This window comes from Callorhinus ursinus, unplaced genomic scaffold (assembly GCF_003265705.2).
Source record: "Callorhinus ursinus isolate GAN/ISIS: 27379988/994484 unplaced genomic scaffold, GSC_fseal_2.0 scaffold2, whole genome shotgun sequence".
Classification (NCBI taxonomy): Eukaryota; Metazoa; Chordata; class Mammalia; order Carnivora; family Otariidae; genus Callorhinus; species Callorhinus ursinus.
In genome coordinates, this window is record NW_027397064.1 from 6,470,235 (window position 1) to 6,492,949 (window position 22,715).

Genomic DNA, 22,715 nt, shown 5'->3' on the forward strand with positions numbered 1-22,715 from the left:
GAAAGGACAGGCATAAATGACCCCAAAAAGAGTTGGGCCGCACCCTATCTTTCCCTTCTCCATCACTTACTTCCTTGTTTTATCCTTAACAACTAAGAACAACAGTTCTTATCCTGAAAAGACCCAACAGTCCCTTTATATAATGAACACCTTTACTGTCCTGAGGTCAAGTCATAGATAACCTGCCTAACAAACATAAGTTTAAATGATCCATTTAATGTCCTCAGGGTAATGTAATGGAGATGCAAAGTGAAATTTATAATAAAAAATAGATTTCAATCTGTAAATCTCAAGCATAACTACCAGAAAAGACTTACTGAAGTGATCAGATGCTCATGGCTGTATGCAGAATGCCCAGGAAGACACAGGCACGGTCACAGAATGATCAAAGTATGCTGTTACTTGAAACTCAAATACATATATGACAAGCCCTCAGGTCCAGTAAAAATCAATCAATTGCTGCATTTCAAAAGTGTTTGAAGTCTCAGGCTGTTAGAATAATGACTCTAATTATAAGAACTGGAACATGATTTGGTTTCCAGCAACCCAGCACATCAGATAGAGAAACCAGCAAATACGTAGTATATCACAAGTTGTTAATCATCTTAGAATCTTTGGTCACCACCCCCATTTTCTGTAATTCAAAAGTATGGGGTGAAGGGGAGAGCCTCCCATTAGCAGTGGTCATCTCAGATTTGAAACACAAGAACAGCCTATACTCGGGGCTCTGACTACCTCCCTAATGTTACCCAAGCAGGAACCAGAAGGCCTCTCATTTGGACAGACAGTAAAGACCAGAGGACTTCAGGAAGCCAACAGCTTAAAAAGGGCGGCTAGAGGCACTGCTCCCTAGCTAATGCTGCTTAATGCTGCAGTGTCTCCTTCCTAAGATGTTGCCCTATTGATGAGGACACCTCTCCTGAACACTGGAAGTAAAACACCTATGCATATTTCAGACAGCCCAGCCATCAGAACATGGCAGATGGGGAACCCAACAGAGCAATGAATATCCCAGCTGCCCCCACAATTCCTAGAGCCCCAGCCCCATCCACCCTGATTCCTTACAAAGTGGCTAAGTGGGTTTGGGGAGCAGAGACTGTGGTGTGTTGGGTGTCAGTTAAAAGCAAGATGAGCCCTTTACCTTAAGCAGGTAAAAGGATGCCAAAGGCCCATCTGGGGAGCAGACTAATTTTAGTATATGTGCTGCTTAAGCGAGCACATGGGGACCCGACTAAATTAGACTGTAACACAGAGAAGATGGCAGGATGCATGAGCCGGGAGACCTAGGAGCCTGCTTGCACTTACAGTCAGAGTACTTTGAGTCTCTGAATCCCCTTTTCTCATATGTAAAGTGAGAACCCTTACGGCCTGAGGAGATTGTTTTGAGTGGATGGGATTCAGTGGCTTATTATACATGAAGACACTTTATAGAGCACTTCACAAATGTGTTCTTAGTACTGCCATTACTATTTTTAAGGAAGCAAGCAGCAGAACCATAAAGAAGATGAACCTAAAGCTCCTCAGGGCCCTGGGGCAGTCAAACAAGTGGTCACACATTTCACACAAGTCAAGCCAGGCTTCCTAGTCTGCTCCCCAGTGCGAAAGATAAGGATGAAAAACCAGTTGCCAAGAGTGACAGTGCCTGTTTTAGGTCTAGAAAGTATAGCTGTAAAAACCTACAAGGCTGGGAGGTGTTTTTGAGAAACAGATAATGTTTCCAAAAATGTCCTCAAAGTGTGTTCCACTAGATAGTGGATAGTTCCACAAGAAGAATTTGGCGGTGAAATCAGTGTGGGAATAGGCTTCCTCACCCAGGCCTTTTCGGAGACCTTAAAATGAATTTCCAATGAGGATGTAGGATGTGTGAAATTTATTTAACAACAGAACCCCTTTTCCACAGAGCATCTGTCAAGGGGTTTCATGAAACATAATTTGGGAGTTAAACTCTCTAGTTGAGCGTAAGGTTATATGGGCACACGGACCGGGTAAAAAGGGAAACAATACTTTGTTGACATTCAATCCACAGTCAACACCTGCTGGACAGTTTGGAAAAAGGAGAAACCCATTTTTTATCCATGGAACAGAAAGAGTGTCACATTCTCCCTGAACCACCCTAATCCCAGACCCTCCAGATCCACCAGCTACACAACCCTGCACTCCACAGTCACATACATTAAATCTACACTTTTATTTTTTGTTTTAAATGTGCTTTTTCTCTCATTGAACTTTAATTATCAGTTCAGGACCTCCACCTCCCCTTAAAAAACACACACACACACACACACACACACACACACACACACAAACACACACACCACCCTCCAACCAGGTGAAAAATCACCGGCGATTAGTTTAACAAATATTGACACAAGGGGGAAAAAAAGCATGTTGAAATGTATTAGAATCAGAACCTGTACAAAAAAAAAAAAAATTAAAATATAACCTGAAACTGTTCAAGTTCAGAAAGGCTAGTCAAGTCCTTTTCTCTTGCCAGGAGAATGCCATCATCAGAGGGCTCTGGGTCATCAGCCAAGGAGGGGTGGAAAGAGAGAGACAGAAGCAGCAGCAGGTCCTTCAGCAGACAGAGGGCCCTCAGCACGACCGTCCCCAGCTCGGACACCGCCGGGAGGGATAAAGGGTCTCAGGACAGCAAGTGTCGGCAGACAGTTCCGGGCGGCAGCTGGGGCCTTCACACTGAAAACCAGGCTGAGGAGTCGGGGGGCAGCAGGGCAGGAAGCATGGCCAGCAAAGAACACCAAACCAGAAGAAACTTCTGCCACCCAGCAGACCCGCAGCACCCTCCACGGGTGCTCAGATACGAGAGGTTAGTCAACCCAGTGCTCCTGACTAATGAGAGATTGGAGCTGGGCTTAAGAGGCTGAAAACCCGCAGGTTTAGTAAACATAGCCCAGCATCACATCCCTCCGTGGCCTGATCGGAGCTGCCAACAAGGGGTAAGGCAGGAGAGGGAAAACAAAGCATTTGATACCTGGCTAGAGATCACCTGCACCAGTGCGGGTACTGTGGTACATGGGGCTGGAGAAGGCATACCCTCCTCCTCACTCAGAGAGCAGCCTCCTTCGCAGCCATCCCTGTGCGCCGGCTAAAGCTGCCTCCGGCTTACGACCAGCCTGACAAAAATGACACGGAGCAAAAGAAAAACTGGGAGGGAGACAAGCCCTTAAACAAAGACAAGAAGCTCCTGGAGGGAAGCTGGGCAGTGTCTGACCCTGTTGGGATGGCATCAGTGGAGCCCCTGAGTCTGAAGGAACAACTGGGGGAGGACGGAGTGGGGGAGGAAAGGATTAACGGTTCTTCTGGAACAGTACCAACAGAGTGGGAGGCGCTGGTGAGGGGACGGGCAGGTCTGGAACTCACGGAAGATAGAGAGGGGAGGAAATAGGCCCTTGGTGTCCCCTCCCCACCTGACCCAGGCCTGGTGAGTACCAGCTGCCCCAGCCAGCCCTAGTGGCGGCTGGAGACCAGACCTTTCACTTTGGACATCTTCTTGGTGGGCTGCCTCTGCTCAGCGTGAGGGGGACACTCCCGTTCCGCCAACTGTTGCTCCATCTCCTGAGCCGAGGAGGCCGCGGTGGCTTTGAGTGTCTTCTTAATGTTGGTAACCTGGAGGGAGACACAGAATTAGTGTGCTGCAAGTGCAGCCTCTAAGTGCCAAAAACTCGTTGAAACTCGTTCTCACTGTACTGGGGGCCATCCAGGGAAGAAAACCCAGAAACCTCGGCAAGAAAATCTGAGATTATCTTGAGAAAGCCAGATGAGGAGAAGCAAGCAGGGGTTACTCGTAGACAATACATGGAAATAAGTCAAGCAAAAAATGGAACTAACGCTTCCTTGGTTGAAAAGAGGGAATAAGCCAGTGGAAGTGGACCATCTGGCAAAGAGGCACAACACAGCAGTGAAAGAAAGTACCGATTAAAATGGCCTTAGAAACAAAAAGGGGTTCCTAAAAACACTACAGTCAGTTAACCACTGTTCATGTATGAAACTAAAAACGTTTTCACAGGAGCTTTGGGAATACAGCCGCACGAGCCTTCCTGACTAAGCAACTAGAGGATGAACTTCAGCCACCCAAGTGACAAATGACGAAAACATAGTGTCAGGACTGGCAAAACACGATTACACCGCTTTTCAGCACACATCTCTTTACTTAACAAAGGAGGGCTCAAAATTACTTAAGCAACTTCTGAACATTTTCCACATCAAAACACACATCCTTGGTATCATCTGTGTACTGTTATTATGAATGTTTTATAATTTTTTGCTTTTCACTTATGTACAGTGCTGCTACGAACAGTCTTCTATGTCTACCTGTTCGTACTTTTGTGAATAGCACTGGAAGACATATTCCTAGAAGTGAACTTTCCAGATCAAAGGGTTGGCACATTTTACATTTTAACAACTATTGCTATCTCGCCTTCTGAAAAGAGATACCATGTTATACTTCTACCAACTGTGCCCTGCTGTGCCTGTTTATATACGCATTCCCCAACACCAGTTCTAAAGGATCTTTTATGCTTTTGCCCCTCAGCCAGCTGAGAGGAAGGAAAAGGGGAGGAAAAGCATTGGAAAGAATAAGAGGAGATAAGGGTGCTTCCCCAGTTTGATGACCCCCGTGTTCTCTGGGAAGCAGGCAGCATTTTCTATAAAGAAGGGAGCTGTCAGGGTCAAACGTTCTCAGCAGTCAGAATTTCAGTAGCTTGAGTAAGAGGCAGTCCTAACACAGAGAAGAAACAATGCTGTGTCTAAGGCCAACACCGAGCTCCTGGAAGAGATCTATCATCCACAGAATGAGCCTTGACTAGATTAAAGCTCTTTTATTTTGGTTTTTGTTGTTTTGCGATGTAGAAACAGCCATGCCCTAAACTGCTGTCACCTCAATCAACACAACTTCCCTGAAAGGCGCATCAAAAGAGGATGGCGGGCTGGGACAGTGACTACAGAGGGCATCCTAAGTCAAGTGTGGCTTCACCCAGTGTCCTGCCAGTCCAAGACGTGCCATCTCAGGGCACCTGCGTGGCTCAGTCGGGTGAACGTCTGCCTTTGGCTGAGGTCATGATCTCGGGATCCTGGGATCAAGCACCGAGTCGTTGGGCTCCCTGCTCAGCAGGAAATCTGCTTCCCCCTCTCCCTCTGCCCCTTTGTTCTTGGTAGATTTGTTTTCTTTTCAAATCAACAAAAAGCTTTCTATGTGCCTTTTGCTGGGGAATGATCAGCATCCTATACGAAGTACCCTAATTATACATTTACTGAATGGAGAACGGACAAGGCTCTGTGTTTTGACCATGCTCCCTCTCGTCCCATAATGGTCTGTTCCAGGTTTTCTAGAAGACTGTTAAGACAGTAGATTTTTTTTTTTTTTAAGATTTTGTTTATTTATTTGAGAGAGCGAGAATGAGAGAGAGAGAGAGCACATGAGAGGGGGAAGGTCAGAGGGAGAAGCAGACTCCCCGCTGAGCAGGGAGCCTGATGCAGGACTCAATCCCGGGACTCCAGGATCATAACCTGAGCCGAAGGCAGTCGCTTAACCAACTAAGCCACCCAGGCACCCCAAGGCAGCAAATTGTTTTAATTGGTGGTGGAGGTGGCCTTGGTCTTTTCCTCAAATTTCTTTCTCTCAAATTTAATCAAATTATTACCGCCACCTGGTGGCAGCATCAGGCTCTGCCAGCAGAGTAACCACAGCTGTGGTTTTCCAACAGTAGGCCTCTGATAACAAATCCATGTGCACTGACTCTCTCTTTCTTTGTAATAACCGTAATTTAAGAGCCCACACTGTTCTCTAAGCATTGGTCATGGCTCACCATTAGTCAGTGCCTTCTTTCATCAGATGCCATTTGTCACTGAAATAAACTTGAACCATTCAAAATTCTGAAATTAACATCATTCATTTTTGCTAGTGAGCACAATCCGAGCCCCCCCACCTACCACACAATTAGCAACAGTCTGGGCACAGTGGGGCCGCCAGCAGTGATCAGGCTCCTCTCCGGCTACCCATCAGGTTAAGGATGGTTTGCTTTACATAGGCTACCCCAGCTCAGTGGGTGTGTTTCACCCCCAAACTTCATTAGTTTCTACAGTTTAATTCATAGGGAAGAAATCAATGGATAGGAGAGAGTGGTTTGCCCTTCCGACTTTGCTCAGACATCAATCCCAGCTCAGAGAAGAGGCCACAATATCCCAGATGAGGATTACACAGCTTTTCAGAGAAGCAGCAGGCTTACTGTCCTAAATGTATTTGTCATTTAGCTAATTAGCTAAATTTTAGCTTGTGCTAAATTAAATGTAGTTCAAACTTCTTTGGTTAGAAGTAGGGTTAAAAATTAAACAATGCACTGAACATTCAGACTTATGTACATATATGTATGTAGGGATGTGTGTATATCCAAAATAAATGTGTTCTAGTTCATGAAAAGTGGAGTTCAGCAATCCACAGACACACAAAAATATTCAGTACAACAATGTGAGCATCTACTATGGTTAGGCATGTGACAAGAAGCTGGTCTTACAAAGATAATTAAGACAGGTTTTATTCTCAAGGAGTACATATAACAGAGTAAGGGAAATCCTCAGATTTCACAAATCCCCCTTTGAAAGGCATATCTACTTTTCTTTTGTTTCTTAAGAACGTTAACTCTGGGTCCCATTCTGCCATATTCCTGGACACACGACTTAGAAAACTCTATAAATACCATGAACACTTCAAGCTCCATCATATCAGAAAAGAACTTCCAATGCTACAATTTTTAGCTTATGGCTCTGAATTCTGAGGTCGCAAGTCACCAGGCCACAAGCACACGAGGTCCCATTAACCCGAAGGCTAGAACCTGTGTTTTGAGAGGCTAATTGTGTCCGGAACAACTAGGTGTCACTAAAACCATAATAACACACTTTCACTTGCATTTCATCTGCCAAATGTTTCCCCTTCCTTCCTTTTTCAACATGAAATCTATCATGCATGTTAAAAGGTTATAACACACACGCGTAGCTTAAAGAATAAAATGCACACAGTGCACCTACCACACAGCTTCAGCAGCAGAACAGAACCAAGGCCTTGAACCTGCCCCACTGCATCACCCCCTTCACCCATCTTTAAGACCCACCCCAAATTCATTTCTTTTGCTCTACAGCTGCAAAGTACATGTATACCGTGAAATGACAACATTCTCCGCTCTCCGAGCCCGCTCACCCTCCGGCAACCAGGAATCAGAAAGGAGACAGAGAGCATGAAAAGTAAGGACCACATCATCCGCATCTGTACCCCACTAGCCTGGTGCCTGTCTGTTAGTGGCTGCTGCGCCTACACCAAGAAAATGAAGGAGCAAACAGGGATTCCCCGGAGCAGGTAACAGATGTCCTCCTTACCTCCGCCTCTACCTGCTGCTGAGTTCGGCTGTGGTTCTCCTTGTACTGGTTGGCTCGCAGAACTTGCTGCTCGATGCCTAGCAGAACCGCTTCGCAGCCATCGCACCTACAACGGAGATAACCAGCCCTGAGCCACAGAAAGGCCTGGGAGCTCTCCTCCAGCCTCCAAAACCTCTGTCCCCAACACCCGATAGGGACTTCCTTTAACACCCTGTCTGCCAAGGAAGGCTCCTGCCCTTCACTCCTTCCAAGACCAGTATTTCTGAATATGTAACACAGGGCACCTGGAGACAAACATGGAGGATGTGGGATGGTTTCCTAGAACACAGCTTGAATGTCAACCTTTGTATCCCATGGGAAAGTTTCACAGACTGTACCCCCAAGGGAATTAGGACAGACTTTACAGGTGGCACGGATTCACCACTTTTCTCAACAGAAAAATGATTTTCTATAAGCATCCAATTTTTTTTTAAGATTTTTTTTTTTTTTTTTTTTTTTTTAAAGAGAGAGAGAGAGAAACAGCATGAGAGTGGAGAGGGTCAGAGGGAGAAGCAGGCTCCCCGCTGAGCCGGGAACCTGATGTGGGACTCGATCCCAGGACTCCGGGATCATGACCCGAGCTGAAGGCAGTTGCTTAACCAACTGAGCCACCCAGGCGCCCTCAGATTTTTAAAAATGTATTTATTTGACAGAGAGAGAGAGAGCACAAGTAAGGGAAGCAGCAGAGGGAGAGGAAGAAGCAGGCTCCCCACTGAGCAGGAAGCCCAATGAGGAGATTGATCCAAGGACCCCGGGATCATGACCTGAGCCAAAGGCAGACGCTTAACCGATTGAGTCACCCAGGCGCCCCTAAAAGCATCCTATTTTAAAAATTGCCCCTTTTCTCAGAAGTTTATTACTTCTGGGACGCCTGGGTGGCTCAGTCAGTTGAGCATCCGGCTCTTGATTTTTTTTTTTAGATTTAATTTATTTATTTGAGACAGAGAGAGAGCACAAGCGGGGAGGAGGGTCAGAGGGAGAGGGAAAAACAGACTCCCTGCTGAGCAGGGAGCCCAATGCAGGTCTCAATCCCAAGACCCTGAGATCATGACCTGAGCAGAAGGCAGACACTTAACGAGCTGTGCCACTCAGGCGCCCCCTTCGGCTGTTGATTTAGGCTCAGGTCATGATCTGAGGTCCTGGGATTGAGACCTGCATGGGGCTCCATGCTCAATGCAGTCTGTTTGTCCCTCTACCTCTGCTCCTCCCCCTGCTCACACACACTTAATAAATAAAATCTTTAAAAAAAGTTTGTTACTTCCTAATTGTCATCCCCCTCATTATTTCATTTCCCCACTTTTTGTTTTGGAAATGTTAAAACCTAAAAAAAAGTTGAAAGAATAGTACAATGAATACACATTTACCCTCCACCTTAAAATAAGTAATTGCAAACATTCTGTCATATTTGGAGTACTGCTCTACCTAACAATTTTGTTTCAAATCTAACTCCAGTGCTTCAACACAAGCTTTAAGAGTCTGTACTACTAAACATCCTGGGATGGCGTTAGGATGGCACCTCTGGGTAGAAACCCAATGAAGCCAGACTCGGGGCATGAAAACAGCATCAGTCATCTCAAAGATGGAGTAAGGCAGCCGACACAGGAGGACTGGAGGCCTAGATTTCTGTGCCAGGGCACTTTCACGCAAGGGGTGTTTTCTAAGTTTATTTCCTATTTATTCTGATTGAACACTTTTAAATCTTTTGAAAGTTCCTGCCTGTGTCAGATGTTGTAAAGGCAAGGTGTTTGAGGCCCCACTTGGGACAGAACCTGGGGTAAGGAGTGGACAGTACATGCCCTGGGGTCCAATAGTAGCTGAAGGGAGGGACACTTGGCAGGGTCTGGACAGGGGGTCAGGGAGTCAAAGCTGGGCCACTCATGCCTGAAATGTTTCAGTCTATTTTAAAGAAGACAATTTCCCTAACCCTCTGCACAAAGCTTGCCTGCTCTGCTTCATGATTTCCAACAACACCCCGTGCCTGCCTGGGAACATGCTCTCCTCACCTCCAACTCTCACTAACCCAGCCCTCCTTCAAAACTCAGCTAAAATCTCTTCTCCAACTAGGCTCATCTGGCTTTATAAGCTCCAAATTATTTTAATAACTCCGTAACAAATCCTTGTAGGATGTCCAAAGCTCTTGCAAACATCAAATTCCATTAAAATAGAGAACATGCAAAAAAAAAACACAAAAATAAAATAGAGAACATGCAAATGTCCCACTTTTTTTTTTTTTAAGATTTTATTTATTTATTTGACAGAGAGAGACACAGTGAGAGAGAGAACAGAAGCAGGGGGAATGGGAGAGGGAGAAGCAGGCTCCCCACTGAGCAGGGAGCCCGATGCGGGGCTCGATCCCAGGACCCTGGGATCATGACCTGAGCCGAAGGCAGACGCTTAACAACTGAGCCACCCAGGTGCCCCACAAATGTCCCACTTCGTTTTATATACCAGAATATGGTTATCAAATAGTCTGTGTGTGCATCTGTGTTCCAACTTAGAATAACCCACTCCTTCTCTTCACTATTCCTCACAATGTTTTACCAACACTAGCCCAAAGTTACCGACACTGAGCGTGAGTTCTCATATCCACAGAATCTGATCAACACTAACTTCCTGAGCTTGGTCAAACTCGGACGCTGAGTTTGGAAAGCACTGGATCCATGTCACATGGCTAGGCTTCAGAGGCTCCACCTGCCAAGCCTGCTATTAAACAGCCCCCCCGCTGTAGCAGGATGAGAACTATTTTACCACTAAGGCCCTGGGAGGCCTGCAGGGATTCCTGCTGCCACACAGCTCTGGTCACAAATGCAGCCCCACTCCCTGGCTTACTGTCCTAAGGCTCCAGCTCCCAAGCAGCCCCAGCTGATACTGGGAGACAACATTTCCCGAAGCAGAGGCACAGAGGGCACGCCGTATGTCCCCCTCCCTAACGAGGGGGGACCCCTCCTTTCAGTCTCACCATTCATGCAAGGTCTTGACAATATTATTGATATCCTTCTTTCGGATGTCACGGCCAATGCAGAAATCCACTTCCAGCAGCTGGTTTCGCTGGTCCAGCTTCCCCTGGATGATGTCAGTGTACACAGCCTCAATGATGAGGTCTTCCAGTTCCCGGAGATTCCGCATCTCCAAGTCCCTCAGCAGCACGGAGTAGGGGATACACTGCAGATAAAGCCATGTGATATTTACAAAAACCACTGACAAGCGCTAAAGAAAATGCAGGTGTACACCTGTCTCAAGGGTTTGGGAAATGCAGTCTGGTGGTAATTATTAATAACTCTGGCAACAAGACATAGATAAATGTGAGCTGTGAGACCTATGGGACTGAAACAAGACCCACAGCATCTAGGAATGCATTCTCCTAGATTCTCTACCTCCTGGACTTCACCCAGCTTTTAGTTTTGATGTTGTGAAGCACTCTTAGTGTCCCAGAAGAGAAAGGGAAATACTCGGTGTGTGCCACTCTACCACCTTCTGGAAGCTTGCAGACTTGACATAAAATGCCAGATCATCATAAAACTCCCACACAATTTCAGACACTGAAGAGGAGAACTGGCTGCCTGCCCAGGAGAGCACAAGCAAAAAAATTTGCAGGCTAACATATGTACAGGTGGCCAGGGGGGTACTGCCAACTCAGGGGTCATCCTGAAGTTTACATCTGTTTTCTCAGACTCTTACAACCAATGTCAATTCCCCAACAGCAGTCCCTTATTGGGCTATACCAACATTTTACATTTATCTAAGACAACTCTATATCTAAATATCTAGTTTTCTGGACACATCACTACTAATTTGGAGGTTAATACAGCAATCAAATCTCAAAAACAGATAGGACGAAGAAGTATACAAACAAGAAAATAACAGCAAACATACCTAGAGGGGTTTTCTATGACTAAAGGTCTGAAACTCAGGGATGTAGATGGGCTTATAATGACAGGTTGCAGAGATAAGGAAAAAAGTTACTCCTACTCTTTGCTACACTTGGGAAGTCCATGATCAGGCCAAAAAAAAAAGGAGGGGGGATCAAGTCCTCATTTCCTAAGAAAACAGGCCTCCCACCTGAAATGCCAGGCTGAGAATCAAGAAATTTGTTATTAGACCAGGGAAAATGATCTCAGCAACTGAAATGGCAATGCAAGAACAAATCTACATCTCTCAAGCTCAGTCACAGGAGGGGAAATGCAAAGGGCAAACCTCCAAAGCCCCACAGAAACTTAGACAGTTATGCTGGGATTGGGCAGAGAGCCAAAATCAACTGTAAATTAACCAAATCTGGATTTTCTTTGTTAATGGCTACGAGAAGCTGGCTGCAAGGCCTCTTCTAAATGGAGTGGGGCAGAGGACTAAGAGATACGATGGAGAGGTTATCTTACAGAAGGTTAGCGTCTAAAGAGAGCATGTAAGGCAAAAATCCTGATTAAGATAATTAAGCTTGACAACCCCCAGAAGAAGGCAGCATGTTAAAAATCTAGCTCTTGGGGTGCCTGGGTGGCTCAGTCATTAAGCGTCTGCCTTCAGCTCAGGTCATGGTCCCAGGGTCCTGGGATTGAGCTCCACATCGGGCTCCCTGCTCCGTGGGAGGCCGGCTTCTCCCTCTCCCACTCCCCCTCTTGTGTTCCTGCTCTTGCTAACTCTCTGTCAAATAAATAAATAAAATCTTTTAAAAAAATAAACAAATAAAAATAAAAATCTAGCTCTCGGGGCACCTGGGTGGCTCAGTCGTTAAACGTCTACCTTCGGCTTGGGTCGTGATTTCGGGGTCCTGGGATCAAGCCCCACGTCGGGCTCCCTGCTCGGTGGGGGGTCCTGCTTCTCCCTCCCCCACTCCCCCTGCTTGTGTTCCCTCTCTTGCTGTGCCTCTCTTTGTCATATGAATAAATAAAATCTTTAGGCAAAGTTTTCCCATCTGAAAAACTACCTATCTTGAAACAGCAGTCTCCCTTTGGTATGGCAAAATGCTCACACCAAGTGAGTCACTGCAGCATACCAGAACTGAGACCTGCTGATTCACAAGGTCTCCTGGGCATACTTTTCCTGAATGAAATGGTGAGTAATTATCTACACTATTTTAATGGTTATCTTTATCTCTGTTGTCCTTTGCCAAGCCAATTTTATGCATCCATGGTATGACGACTATGCACAGCTGGGAGCTCGTGCACCGAAGCCAGTGAGGAGCGAGACAGGAAGAGGTTCGGCACTGTACCTTCATTCTCGACGCCAAGCTCACGATGGTAAGGTGTTTCAGCTTGTTCTGTTGAGCTGTGCTCAGTTCTGGCAGGCTCTCCTTGTTGGCTGCTCAGTCCCACCCACCACAAAAATCAAAACACAAAATAAAATTAGAATTTCTTTATGGAATAAGCTCACCAACTCCCCACACCAAATCTGTTGATTCACTGTCATGACTCTGCACTTATTCATGAGGCAAATGTTCCATGAGCACCTCCTGTCTTCTCTGGAAGACCATGTGCTCCTGAAAAGCCAGGCATGAATGCACAAAATGATGGGAATACTATCTGTGCCCTGTGTGACATTCAACCAAGGTCAGCATATCTTTGCTGGGAATCTGTTATGTGCAATGCACTGTCTTAAGTGATTCAGGGAAGTCAAGGATAGATAAGATGGGGGCGCCTGGGGGGCTCAGTCGTTAAGCGTCTGCCTTCGGCTCGGGTCATGGTCCTGGGGTCCTGGGATCGAGCCCCGCATCGGGCTCCCTGCTCCACGGGAAGCCTGCTTCTCCCTCTCCCACTCCCCCTGCTTGTGTTCCCTCTCTCGCTGTCTCTCTCTGTTAAATGAACTTAAAAAAAAAAAAAAAAAAAAGGATAGATAAGATGGACCTTGCCAGGTCTGCTGCACTACACAACCCCAGGGATAATAACCACAGATTTGTGCAACTCGAGGGCCTTGGACTTATCCTCGGTCTTACAACTGAGTATTCGACAGCTACAGGTGCAAGACAGAACGACCAGAAGAAAGATACCAAACTACCAGGAGCAAGCAAGAGGCTGAGGAAGACAGGGGAGACAGGAGAGAAAAGGAAAGAACTAGAGAAACAGAGACAGCAGGTGAGCATGATCACCTTGGAAGGGACAGGAAAGGAAAAGAAAGATGGAGTTTGAGCTAAGCCTTAAAGAATGGGCAAAATTTTAGTACTAACAGTAATGATAACAAGGGCAATGGCAGCAGCCGCAGGGCACATGTACACACACACCCACTCAGTCCTCACAGCAACCTCGAAAGACAGATCCAAACGCCTTCAATTCCTTATCCTGGATTCCAAAAAGGTGAATCCAAGCTGACTTTTTTCTTGGGCATGCTGCTGAAATTCATCTGGTGGCAATTCCTGACCTCAACGGAAGCAGGCTTTTAATCCCACTTGTTGTACAACTTCATTTGTTTTGCTGCAAAACCATGGATGTGTTTTCATCAGGTGCTGTCCACATCTTGGAGGTGTTACATAAAATGGCATATGCCTATTACCTCTTTAGAGTCCCCAAAATTCTAAATTCTGAAGCATCTAGCCCAAGGAGTACAGGTAAAGGATTGTGGACCTCTATTATTACTCCCATCTTACAGATAAGGAAACTGAGGTACAGAAGATTATTTAATTTGCCAAAGGACACACAAGTAGTGGAAGTGGAGCTAGAATACAATTCAGGCAGTCTGGTTCCAGAGTCTGTGCAATGTTGTCCCTTTAGTGAGGATGGAAACAGAAGACACATTCACTGGAACAAAGCAAAGGTCAGAAAAAACTAACACGTGGCAGACTGACCAGATGACACAGCACAGGGTAGGTTCAAGTGACCAGGAGGAAAGAAAGGGAAAAAGAAGTCTGGGATATAGTAGGGAAGGCCCTGAGTCATACCATTAAAGTAAACTAGCAGGCCTTTGTCATACCAACAAAAACTAAGGAAGCCAAACAAAAATGGCTTGGGTGGAAGGTAAGTTAGTATTTACACATGCATTCACCTCATTCCTGATACTTGAGATCCTAATATAAAATAATTCAAAAGATCAGGGCCCCTGGCTGGCTCAGTCAGTGAAACATGCGACACTTGATCTTGGGGTCGTGAGTTCGAGCCCCATGTTGGATGTGGAGATGACTTAAGAATAAAATCTTAAAAAAATAAAATAAAAGAAAGAAAGACAGAGTCAAATGACCTATAAAACAGAATGGACTGAATATGGAGTTTTAGATTACAGAATGTTAAAAATGACTACAAAGATGTAAAACATGGATAAATGCCTATGAAATAAGTGAGAAAAGATACAATATCGTATACATAACTGAATGACACCTACATGATAAAAAACACAAAAGGGAGAAGTCCAGCAACATAATGCTGTTAAGTAGTTTAATGGTGATATCACTATGAGTGACTTTGTGTCCTATTTTCCAAATTTTCATCAATATAGTGACATTATTCTGATAATATTTAAAACACTTAAGTACTGGGGTGCCTGGGTGGCTCAGTCGTTAAGCGTCTGCCTTCAGCTCAGGTCATGATCCCAGGGTCCTGGGATTGAGCCCCGCATCGGGCTCCCTCCTCCGAGGGAAGCCTGCTTCTCCCTCTCCCACTCCCCCTGCTTATGTTCCCTCTCTCACTGTGTCTCTGTTAAATAAATCTTTTAAAAAAATAAAATAAAATAAAATAAAACACTTAAGTACTTTACAACTGGGTATTCTGACACTTCACAACGTTTCAAGTGTTCTACAAACACCAAGCCTCAAGAATCTCATCTAGAAAACAAATAAGGACTATATTTACACATGAGCATAAACATAGTCCCCCTTTTACCCACAGAGAAATAAAGGGTGAGAAGGTAAAGACCTCATGTGAGGGGCGCCTGGGTGGCTCAGTCGTTAAGCGTCTGCCTTCGGCTCAGGTCATGATCCCAGGGTCCTGGGATCAAGTCCCGCATTGGGCTTCCTGCTCAGTGGGGAGCCTGCTTCTCCCTCTCCCACTCCCCCTGCTTGTGTTCCCCCTCTCGCTGTCTCTCTCTCTCTCTGTCAATTAAATAAATAAAATCTTTAACCAACTGAGCCACCCAGGCGCCCTTAAATAAAATCTTTAAAAAAAAAAAAAAAAAGACCTCATGTGAGGTCACCTACAGTGCTCAGTAAAGTGGGAAACAGCCAGGTCAGAAAGTTCCCACCCCATGCTTTCTATCCCAGACCTCAGTGATCCTCATGGAGGCAATATGTCCAAATAGAGTGACATAATTAAGAAAAGTCTTTGGAAGATTTTAGCCAACTCACCTATGTAATCTGGGTATGTTCCATAGGCAAACAGATTCAGCAACTGCAAATATGCAGCATTAGCTCCTTCTGCAAGCTGAGGAGGGAAAAAAATAAATCAAACAGTTCATGGACCAAGCTGTCTACCAATCACTGCAGTGTTCAAGCAAAGGGTGATGATCATCAGCCACAGTTGACTGTTTTACTAGATGGTCCCTGAGGTCCCTTCCCACTCTGATTCTTTGGGAAAAAAATAAATAAGATTTATTTAATTTTAAATTTAATTTTTCTCTCTCAGGAATACACATTTTACACTCCACATAGCATGCCTAAGCAACTGCTTTTGTCACACACACACACACACACACACACACACACACACACACACACACAGCAGTTAAGTATTGGGAGCAGTTCAGGTTTTCTTAGAATTTCCTTGCCATTGGGATGCCTGGGTGGCTCAGTTGGTTAAGTGTCTGCCTTCAGCTCAGGTCATGATCCCAAGGTCCCGGGATCAAGTCCCACGTTGGGCTCCTTGCTCAGCAGGGAGCCTGCTTCTCCCTCTGCCCACCGCTCCCCGATTGTGCACTCTCTCGCTCACAAATAAATAAAATCTTAAAAAAAAAAAAAAAAAGAGCTTCCTTCCCATTAAGACAAAGACTGGAGGGGTACCTAGGTGGCTCATTAGGTTAAGCATCTGACTCTTGATTTCGGCTCAGGTCATGATCTCAGGGACCTGGGATCAAGCCCCACATTGGACTCCATGCTCAGCGGGGAGTCTGCTTGAGGATTCTCTCTCCCTCTGCCCTTCCCCCCTAAAATAAATAAGTCTTAAAAAAAACACACACATACGGGGCACCTGGGTGGCTCAGTCGGCTAAGCATCTGCCTTCAGCTCAGGTCATGATCCCAGGGTCCTGGGATTGAGCCCCGCATCAGACTCCCTGCTCAGCAGGAGCCTGCTTCTCCCTCTCCTGCTCCCCCTGCTTGTGTTCCCTCTCTCCCTGTGTCTCTCACTGTCAAATAAATAAATAAAATATTTTAAAACACACACACATACACACACACAACAAAAAAACGAGGACTGGAGCAGCCTTGTCTACACACCGGGTTGGCAGGTATAACACAAGCCACTACCAGTCCAAACTGAATAAAGTGTAGGGTAGGTTCCAAGTTTCAGCACTACATGAATAGTATGAGTGCTGGGAGAGATTAGCACAGCATAAAGTGTGACAGAACAGCCCACATGGGACTGGGAACTACAATATCAGGCAGTCCCAAATAAAAATGTTCATGAAAATTACTTATTCCTTAAAAAAAAAAAAATTACTTATTCCTCACTAATGTGGATGGCAAAGAGCCATCTGTAGAAGTAAAACAAAAAGAGATACTGTTCTGCCTGGAACTTCTCTGCTCTGTTGTCAGTTAACTGGGTGTTTCTTTTACTCACAAATATGTACCCATTACTCTTCCAATTTATCAAACTCCATAAAGTAGTATTACCCAAGCAGTATTCTGTGGATGCCAATAGTAATACTACTTAATTTAAACCATCTTTTATTTTTTTTAATTTTTTTATTAACATAATATATTATTTGTTTCAGGAGTACAGGTCTGTGATTCATCAGTCTTACACAACTCACAGCGCTCACCATAGCACATACCCTCCCCAATGTCCATCACCCAGCCACCCCATCCCTCCCACCCCCCACCACTCCAGCGACCTTCAGTTTGTTTCCTGAGATTAGGAGTCTCTTATGGTTTGTTTCCCTCTCTGTAAACCATCTTTTAAAAAGAAGTTTCCAAGGGGCACCTGGGTGGCTCAGGTGGTTAAGCGTCTGACTCTTGATTTCAGCTCAGGTCATGATCTCACGGTCATGAGATCGAGCCCCACATCAGGCTCCACACTGGGCATAGAGCCTGCTTAAGATTCTATCCCTCTCAGGGGGTGGGAGGATGGGTTAGCCTGGTGGTGGGTATTAAAGAGGGCACGTTCTGCATGGAGCACTGGTTGTTATGCACAAATAATGAATCATGGAACACTACATCAAAAACTAATTATGTAATGTATGGTGATTAACATAACAATAAATTTTTTAATTTAGTGTGTTGTTAACATAACAATAAAAAAATTTTAAAAAAAGATTCTTTCCCTCTCCCTCCGCCCAAACCCCCCCCCGCTCTCTCTTTAAAATAAATAAATAAATCTTTTAAAAAAAAACTGTTTCCAGGAACTACATCTATCATTTCAGACCATTGAAAAGCAACTAGGGTTCCCAGCTCACACATGGAAAAAAACAAACCTGGGGAGATAGAGGTGATTTACTCAGCACCCCCACGAGAACTCTGGCTTCCTATTAACCCAGTCTACCTTCTCAGGTTATCAAGAACCTCTTGAGGTCCTAAAACAGACAAGGAAGAGACCATCAAATCTAGCCCCCACTTTTCAGACAGATAATTACAAAATTAAGCCTAAAAGACTATTTTCTTTAGAGCAGATACTCTAAAATTTCTCCCACTGGCCTAAATCAATGTCTTCCTCATTTTAATTTTCATCCATCTCCTCTCAGCCTATCTTCCATAGTTATGAAACCACTTGGCATATTCATTCAGGCTTTTCAGGAACCTGAAGGAACATATTACCCCTTTGTCATCTCTTCTGTCAAAAAAATGATGAGCTATCAAGCCATAAAAAGACATGGAGGAAATTTAAATGCATATCACTAAGTAAAAGAAGCCAATCTGAAATGGCTACATACTGTACAATTCCAACTATATGACATTCTGGAAAAGTCAAAACTAGGAAGAGGGTAGAAAGAGCAATGGTTGCCAGGGATTAAGAGGGGAAGGAGGGATGAATAGGTGGAACACAGGATTTTTAGGGCAGTGAAGCTACTCTGTATGATACTGTGATGGAGAACAATGTCATTGTACATTTATCCACACCCACAGAATGTACCACACCACGAGTGACCCCTAATGTAAATTATGTCTTTGGGTGATAATGATGTGTCAGTGTAGGTTCCACATTGGAGGGGGATACTGGTAATGGGGGAGGCTATCCATGTATGAGGGCAGGGATATATTGGAAATCTCTGCACTTTCCTCTCAGTTTTGCTATGAATCTAAAACTGCTCTAAAAAGATAAAACCTATTTAAAAAAAACCTAGTTTGGGGGTTTTTTTTAGATTTTATTTATTTGAGAGAGAGAAAGAGAGAGAGAGCACAAGAGGGGGTAGAGTCAGAGGGAGAAGCAGACTCCCCACTGAGCAGGGAGCCTGATGTGGAACTCAATCCCAGGACTCCAGGATCATGACCTGAGCTGAACGCAGTCGCCTAACCAACTGAGCCACCCAGGTGCCCAAAATAAACCTAGTTTTTAAAAATTTTTCCTCTCCCCGCTCAGCGGGAAGCCTGATTCTCCCTCTCCCATTCCCCCTGCTTGTGTTCCCTCTCTTGCTATATCTCTCTCTGTCAAATAAATAAATAAAATCTTTTTAAAAAATTTAAAAATTAAAAACAAAAATAAAAATTTTTCCTCACAGGATTTCTTTTACATCTCTGGTAAATTTTTACTAAAAGCCTACTGTGTGTCAGACTACATATTAAATGCTAAGGAAACAATGGGAAGCACAACAGACCTTACCCTTACAGAGCTTAGTCTAGCAAGCAAAGCTGGCATTAAATAAAAATTCATGGGGTGCCTGGGTGGCTCAGTCGGTTAAGCATCCGACTCTTGATTTTGGCTCAGGTCATGATCTCAGGGTTGTGAGATCGAGCCCTACATCGGGGTCCACACTGGGTGCGGAGCCTGCTTAAGATTCTCTCCCCAACCCCCTCTTAAAAAAAAAAAAATCACAATTAAAATGTAAAAGTGGCTCTTTCTGTCTCCGTTTATCACAGGAAGACAAGATGATGCCAGGTCCATACATCAGCAATAGAGGGTATGGGGAACTGCTTCAGTTTCCTAATCAAGAAGAATAAGAAGATATGCAGCAGCAGTCCCATAACCCGAAGGCCCACACCTCTGCCACAAGGGGCTGATTCACCACAAGGCTGTGGACATGGAGCCAGCAACTGGTGGCAAAGGTGTCCTAACGGTCATGAAGTGAAGAACCAGCCAGCAAAAGCCAGCCACTTCCTACATGTGGACCACCGTCGACACAAATGTCCAGGCAGCATGGTGCACACAATCCATGAGAAGCACCACACTGATCTGTGCATGGCGGCCACCCCCAGAGCTAGCGCCATCCTGGGCAGCCAGAGAGAAGCTGTGACGGTAAAGAGGAAGCTGACCCACTCTTTAAGAGCTTCTGAGCACAATGCCCAAAGCAATAAAGATGTTGCCAGACTTTTCAATCAATCAAACAATCAATATAAAAGTATCAGTCAATAAATGTAAAAGTATCCAAAGTGAGACGCAGAGGTTGAAAAGTATAGGTTGCTCTACATCTCTTTGTTCTACTGGGTCATTCTTCACCAATCTTCTCATTTTTAAGGCACAACAACCACAACTAGATACCCAAAGTTTCAATAACAACAATCACAAATAGAAGCAAACAAAGCAAAAAGGACTACTTCCTAGCTTTTCATGTCCAATTTTTTTACACATCCACTTAGCATAACATTGCCATTTTCAACAGGCCCAGCTCATGTTCAATAGCAACATTTTCTGCTTGGTATGTACCTGACCAATCCGTCTTGTCTATATTTGCGTTGGAGGTTTTTTGGTCCTTGCAAATGCCTGAAAGTACCTCTGTTCAACACCAGCTAGGCTTATACTCTACTTTTCTTATTTATCAGATTCAAGTGGATTTTTCCCCTATCTTTCAAATTATTAGTAACCCAATCTAATTCTACCCCAAGTTGAGATGAAAATATTGACCAAAAGGAGCCCAAAACATCATCCTTGCTCTCCTTCCCTCTTCCCCCCCAATTCCCATCCTCCCCTCAACAGCACCCCTTCACAGGTCCACAATGCTTCAGCACTGAAATTCCTTGGGAACCTGGAGAATCACGGGAAGGTTTAGAACAAAGAAGACAGAGAAATTGTTTGGAAACTGCTCTTACCTCCTGCACGTTGGCCAGCTCCAGCAGTTCTCCAAAGACATATACTCCAGGAGCCTCCAACACCTGGCTTATGAGAGCAGTAAGGGCTGAGCCACTGGTACCTTTGGCTAGTAAAATAAACTGTTCCAGGAGGTTACTTGAGGGTTTCTGTTCACCTGCCATTCTCTGGCCTTGAAATCTGTCCAAAAGAAAAGTGTTTCAACGATTCTTCCTTCTCCTTTGCAAAGTCTATGCTTATTTATTGCCAGATCAGACATCAGAATACTTTAATCTGATAGTATCCAAAAAAGAAAAACAGTCCAGATGCTATGACTACTTTGTGAGATGGGCAGGGTTCCACCTAAAGTTAAAGGGATTGTGTCCTTGCTCAGAAGTTTGAAACACACTTAGGAAAAGCCACTTCATCCCCATGTGGCCATCTTCCAACAGCAGCACCTTCTAAGCCCTTAAACCTGACCAGATCCAAGGAAACACCCAGGAGTTTCTCAATAGCTGCTTTATATCTACCTCATTTATAGACTGTAATTAAGAAACAGAGAATTTTGCCCATACACAGAGGCAGAAGATGTAAGCAAAAGCAATCAGCTACAGCTTACAGTGTGTCATTAGAATCCCACCCACACATACAGATAAGGAAAACCACCAAAAGCAGACAAGAAAGATGTCTCATTTAATCAAAGAAGGCACTTGAGCCTAAGAAAAGGGGGAAATCATAATGAAAGATAATCAACATATTCAAACTAAGAAAATACGTGCTGTGTAAGTCCTTGAGGAAAATCTATTTGACCTCCTAATGCTAGGTGATTTTACCGAACATGATTTCAGAATTTGTACGAAATCTCAAGAAAATAATAAAAGGATTTGACAAAACAATGAAGATACTGTATTGCCATCCTGAAGACATTAGGGGCCGAGGGTCCCTCAACTGTTAATCCAATCACACGCTGACTAAATGGGAACACACACTGCATACCTACTCTGCAGGAATCCTGTGTAAGAAAAGACTACTCCACCAAGAACGACACATTTGGGGGCAGTGTTACAAAAAGAAGAAGAGGTAAAGTGAAGAAAAGAATAATTCAAACGATAGTTTGGTGCAAGAGAAACCAAGTTTTCCTGTGGAGGCAGGCATATAGAGCAGCAGTCCTTTCACAGTATGAGAGAAACAAGCATGTCGCCTGACTTAGGGTTACCTAAGAACGTCTTGCCCGAAACAGAAAAAGTGAAGTGCTAGGGAAGAAAAGTTGCTGAGGAAGGAAGCGGAGAGATGGGGTAAGGTGGGAGAAGGCGGGAGAGAGGTGATGGAACGAAAACCTCCCTTCCAAGCGCAGACGTGTGGAGACTGAATGGAGGGGCCTGGGGTGGAGAGGGAAGAAATGAACAGAAACTTCGGTCCCTCAAAAAAATCTCGGCCTAAGGCGCCAAGCCTGTAGGCGCAAAGAGGCAAGGAGGCATTGAGAGTCGCTTTTTTCTGAAGTGGAAGGGCCGGAGGAAGCGGCCAGGGACACAGGGGAGAAGAATTCGCGTCGTGCGGGGGCGCTATTTTGATGCACAGTAGAGGGGCAAAGAGGCAGCCTTTGGGGACGGGGAAGCGATGACGGCCTCGGTTGAGGAACTGAGGGTTGCAGGCTGGGGTGGACTTCAAGGCGGGCGGCGTGCTCCAGGCAGGGCCGCGGGTGGGGAGCGAGGAGCCGCGGGGCGCGCTCCCCGGGGCGGGGCCGGCGCGGTGTGGCCGCGGGCTTTCCTGGGGACTGGCGCTAAGCCAGACGGCTGGGACAAGCCTGGCGCGCCGGGCCCCGCCCTCTCGCCGGCACCTACCTGCCCTCGCCGTCTCTCCGTCCTCTCGGTCGCTGGCTCGGCCTCCCGGCGCCTGTCCGCAGGTTGTCAAGCGTCCATGATCGGCCCGGCGTCCGACGCTTTTCTGCCTCCGCCGACCCGTTGCCCTTGCGGCTCCCCCGGAAGCCTCCCGCCGCTGCACTCGAGTTCCG

At 45.4% G+C, this 22,715-nt stretch overlaps 1 protein-coding gene across 2 annotated transcripts; it reads right to left on the minus strand.

Moving 5' to 3' along the window:
- Window positions 1–2,374: 2,374 nt before the first annotated feature.
- On the minus strand, window positions 2,375–22,700 carry COPS7B (COP9 signalosome subunit 7B). 2 transcript variants are annotated; one of them, XM_025889558.2, is made up of 7 exons: window positions 22,546–22,700; window positions 20,728–20,905; window positions 15,680–15,755; window positions 12,626–12,714; window positions 10,382–10,584; window positions 7,384–7,489; window positions 2,375–3,624 (listed from the first exon to the last, which is right to left on the minus strand). In XM_025889558.2, the coding sequence occupies exons 2-7, from the start codon at window positions 20,887–20,889 to the stop codon at window positions 3,466–3,468; spliced, it is 795 nt and encodes a 264-aa protein (XP_025745343.1). In that variant the 5' UTR covers window positions 20,890–20,905; window positions 22,546–22,700; the 3' UTR covers window positions 2,375–3,465. The 2 variants fall into 2 exon arrangements, with proteins under 2 accessions (XP_025745343.1, XP_073733382.1); XM_073877281.1 differs by lacking the exon at window positions 20,728–20,905 and having other exon boundaries at window positions 22,546–22,696.
- Between the last annotated feature and the right edge of the window lie 15 nt (window positions 22,701–22,715).

Excerpts from the sequence above, each read along its gene's own strand:
- COPS7B (XM_025889558.2), bottom strand. The coding sequence starts at position 20,889 with ATGGCAGGTGAACAGAAACCCTCAAGTAACCTCCTGGAACAGTTTATT. Across the intron at positions 15,756-20,727 it reads AGCTGGCCAACGTGCAGGAG|CTTGCAGAAGGAGCTAATGC; the intron begins GTAAGAGCAGTT and ends TTCCCTCCTCAG. Across the intron at positions 10,585-12,625 it reads GCTTGGCGTCGAGAATGAAG|TGTATCCCCTACTCCGTGCT; the intron begins GTACAGTGCCGA and ends CTTTATCTGCAG.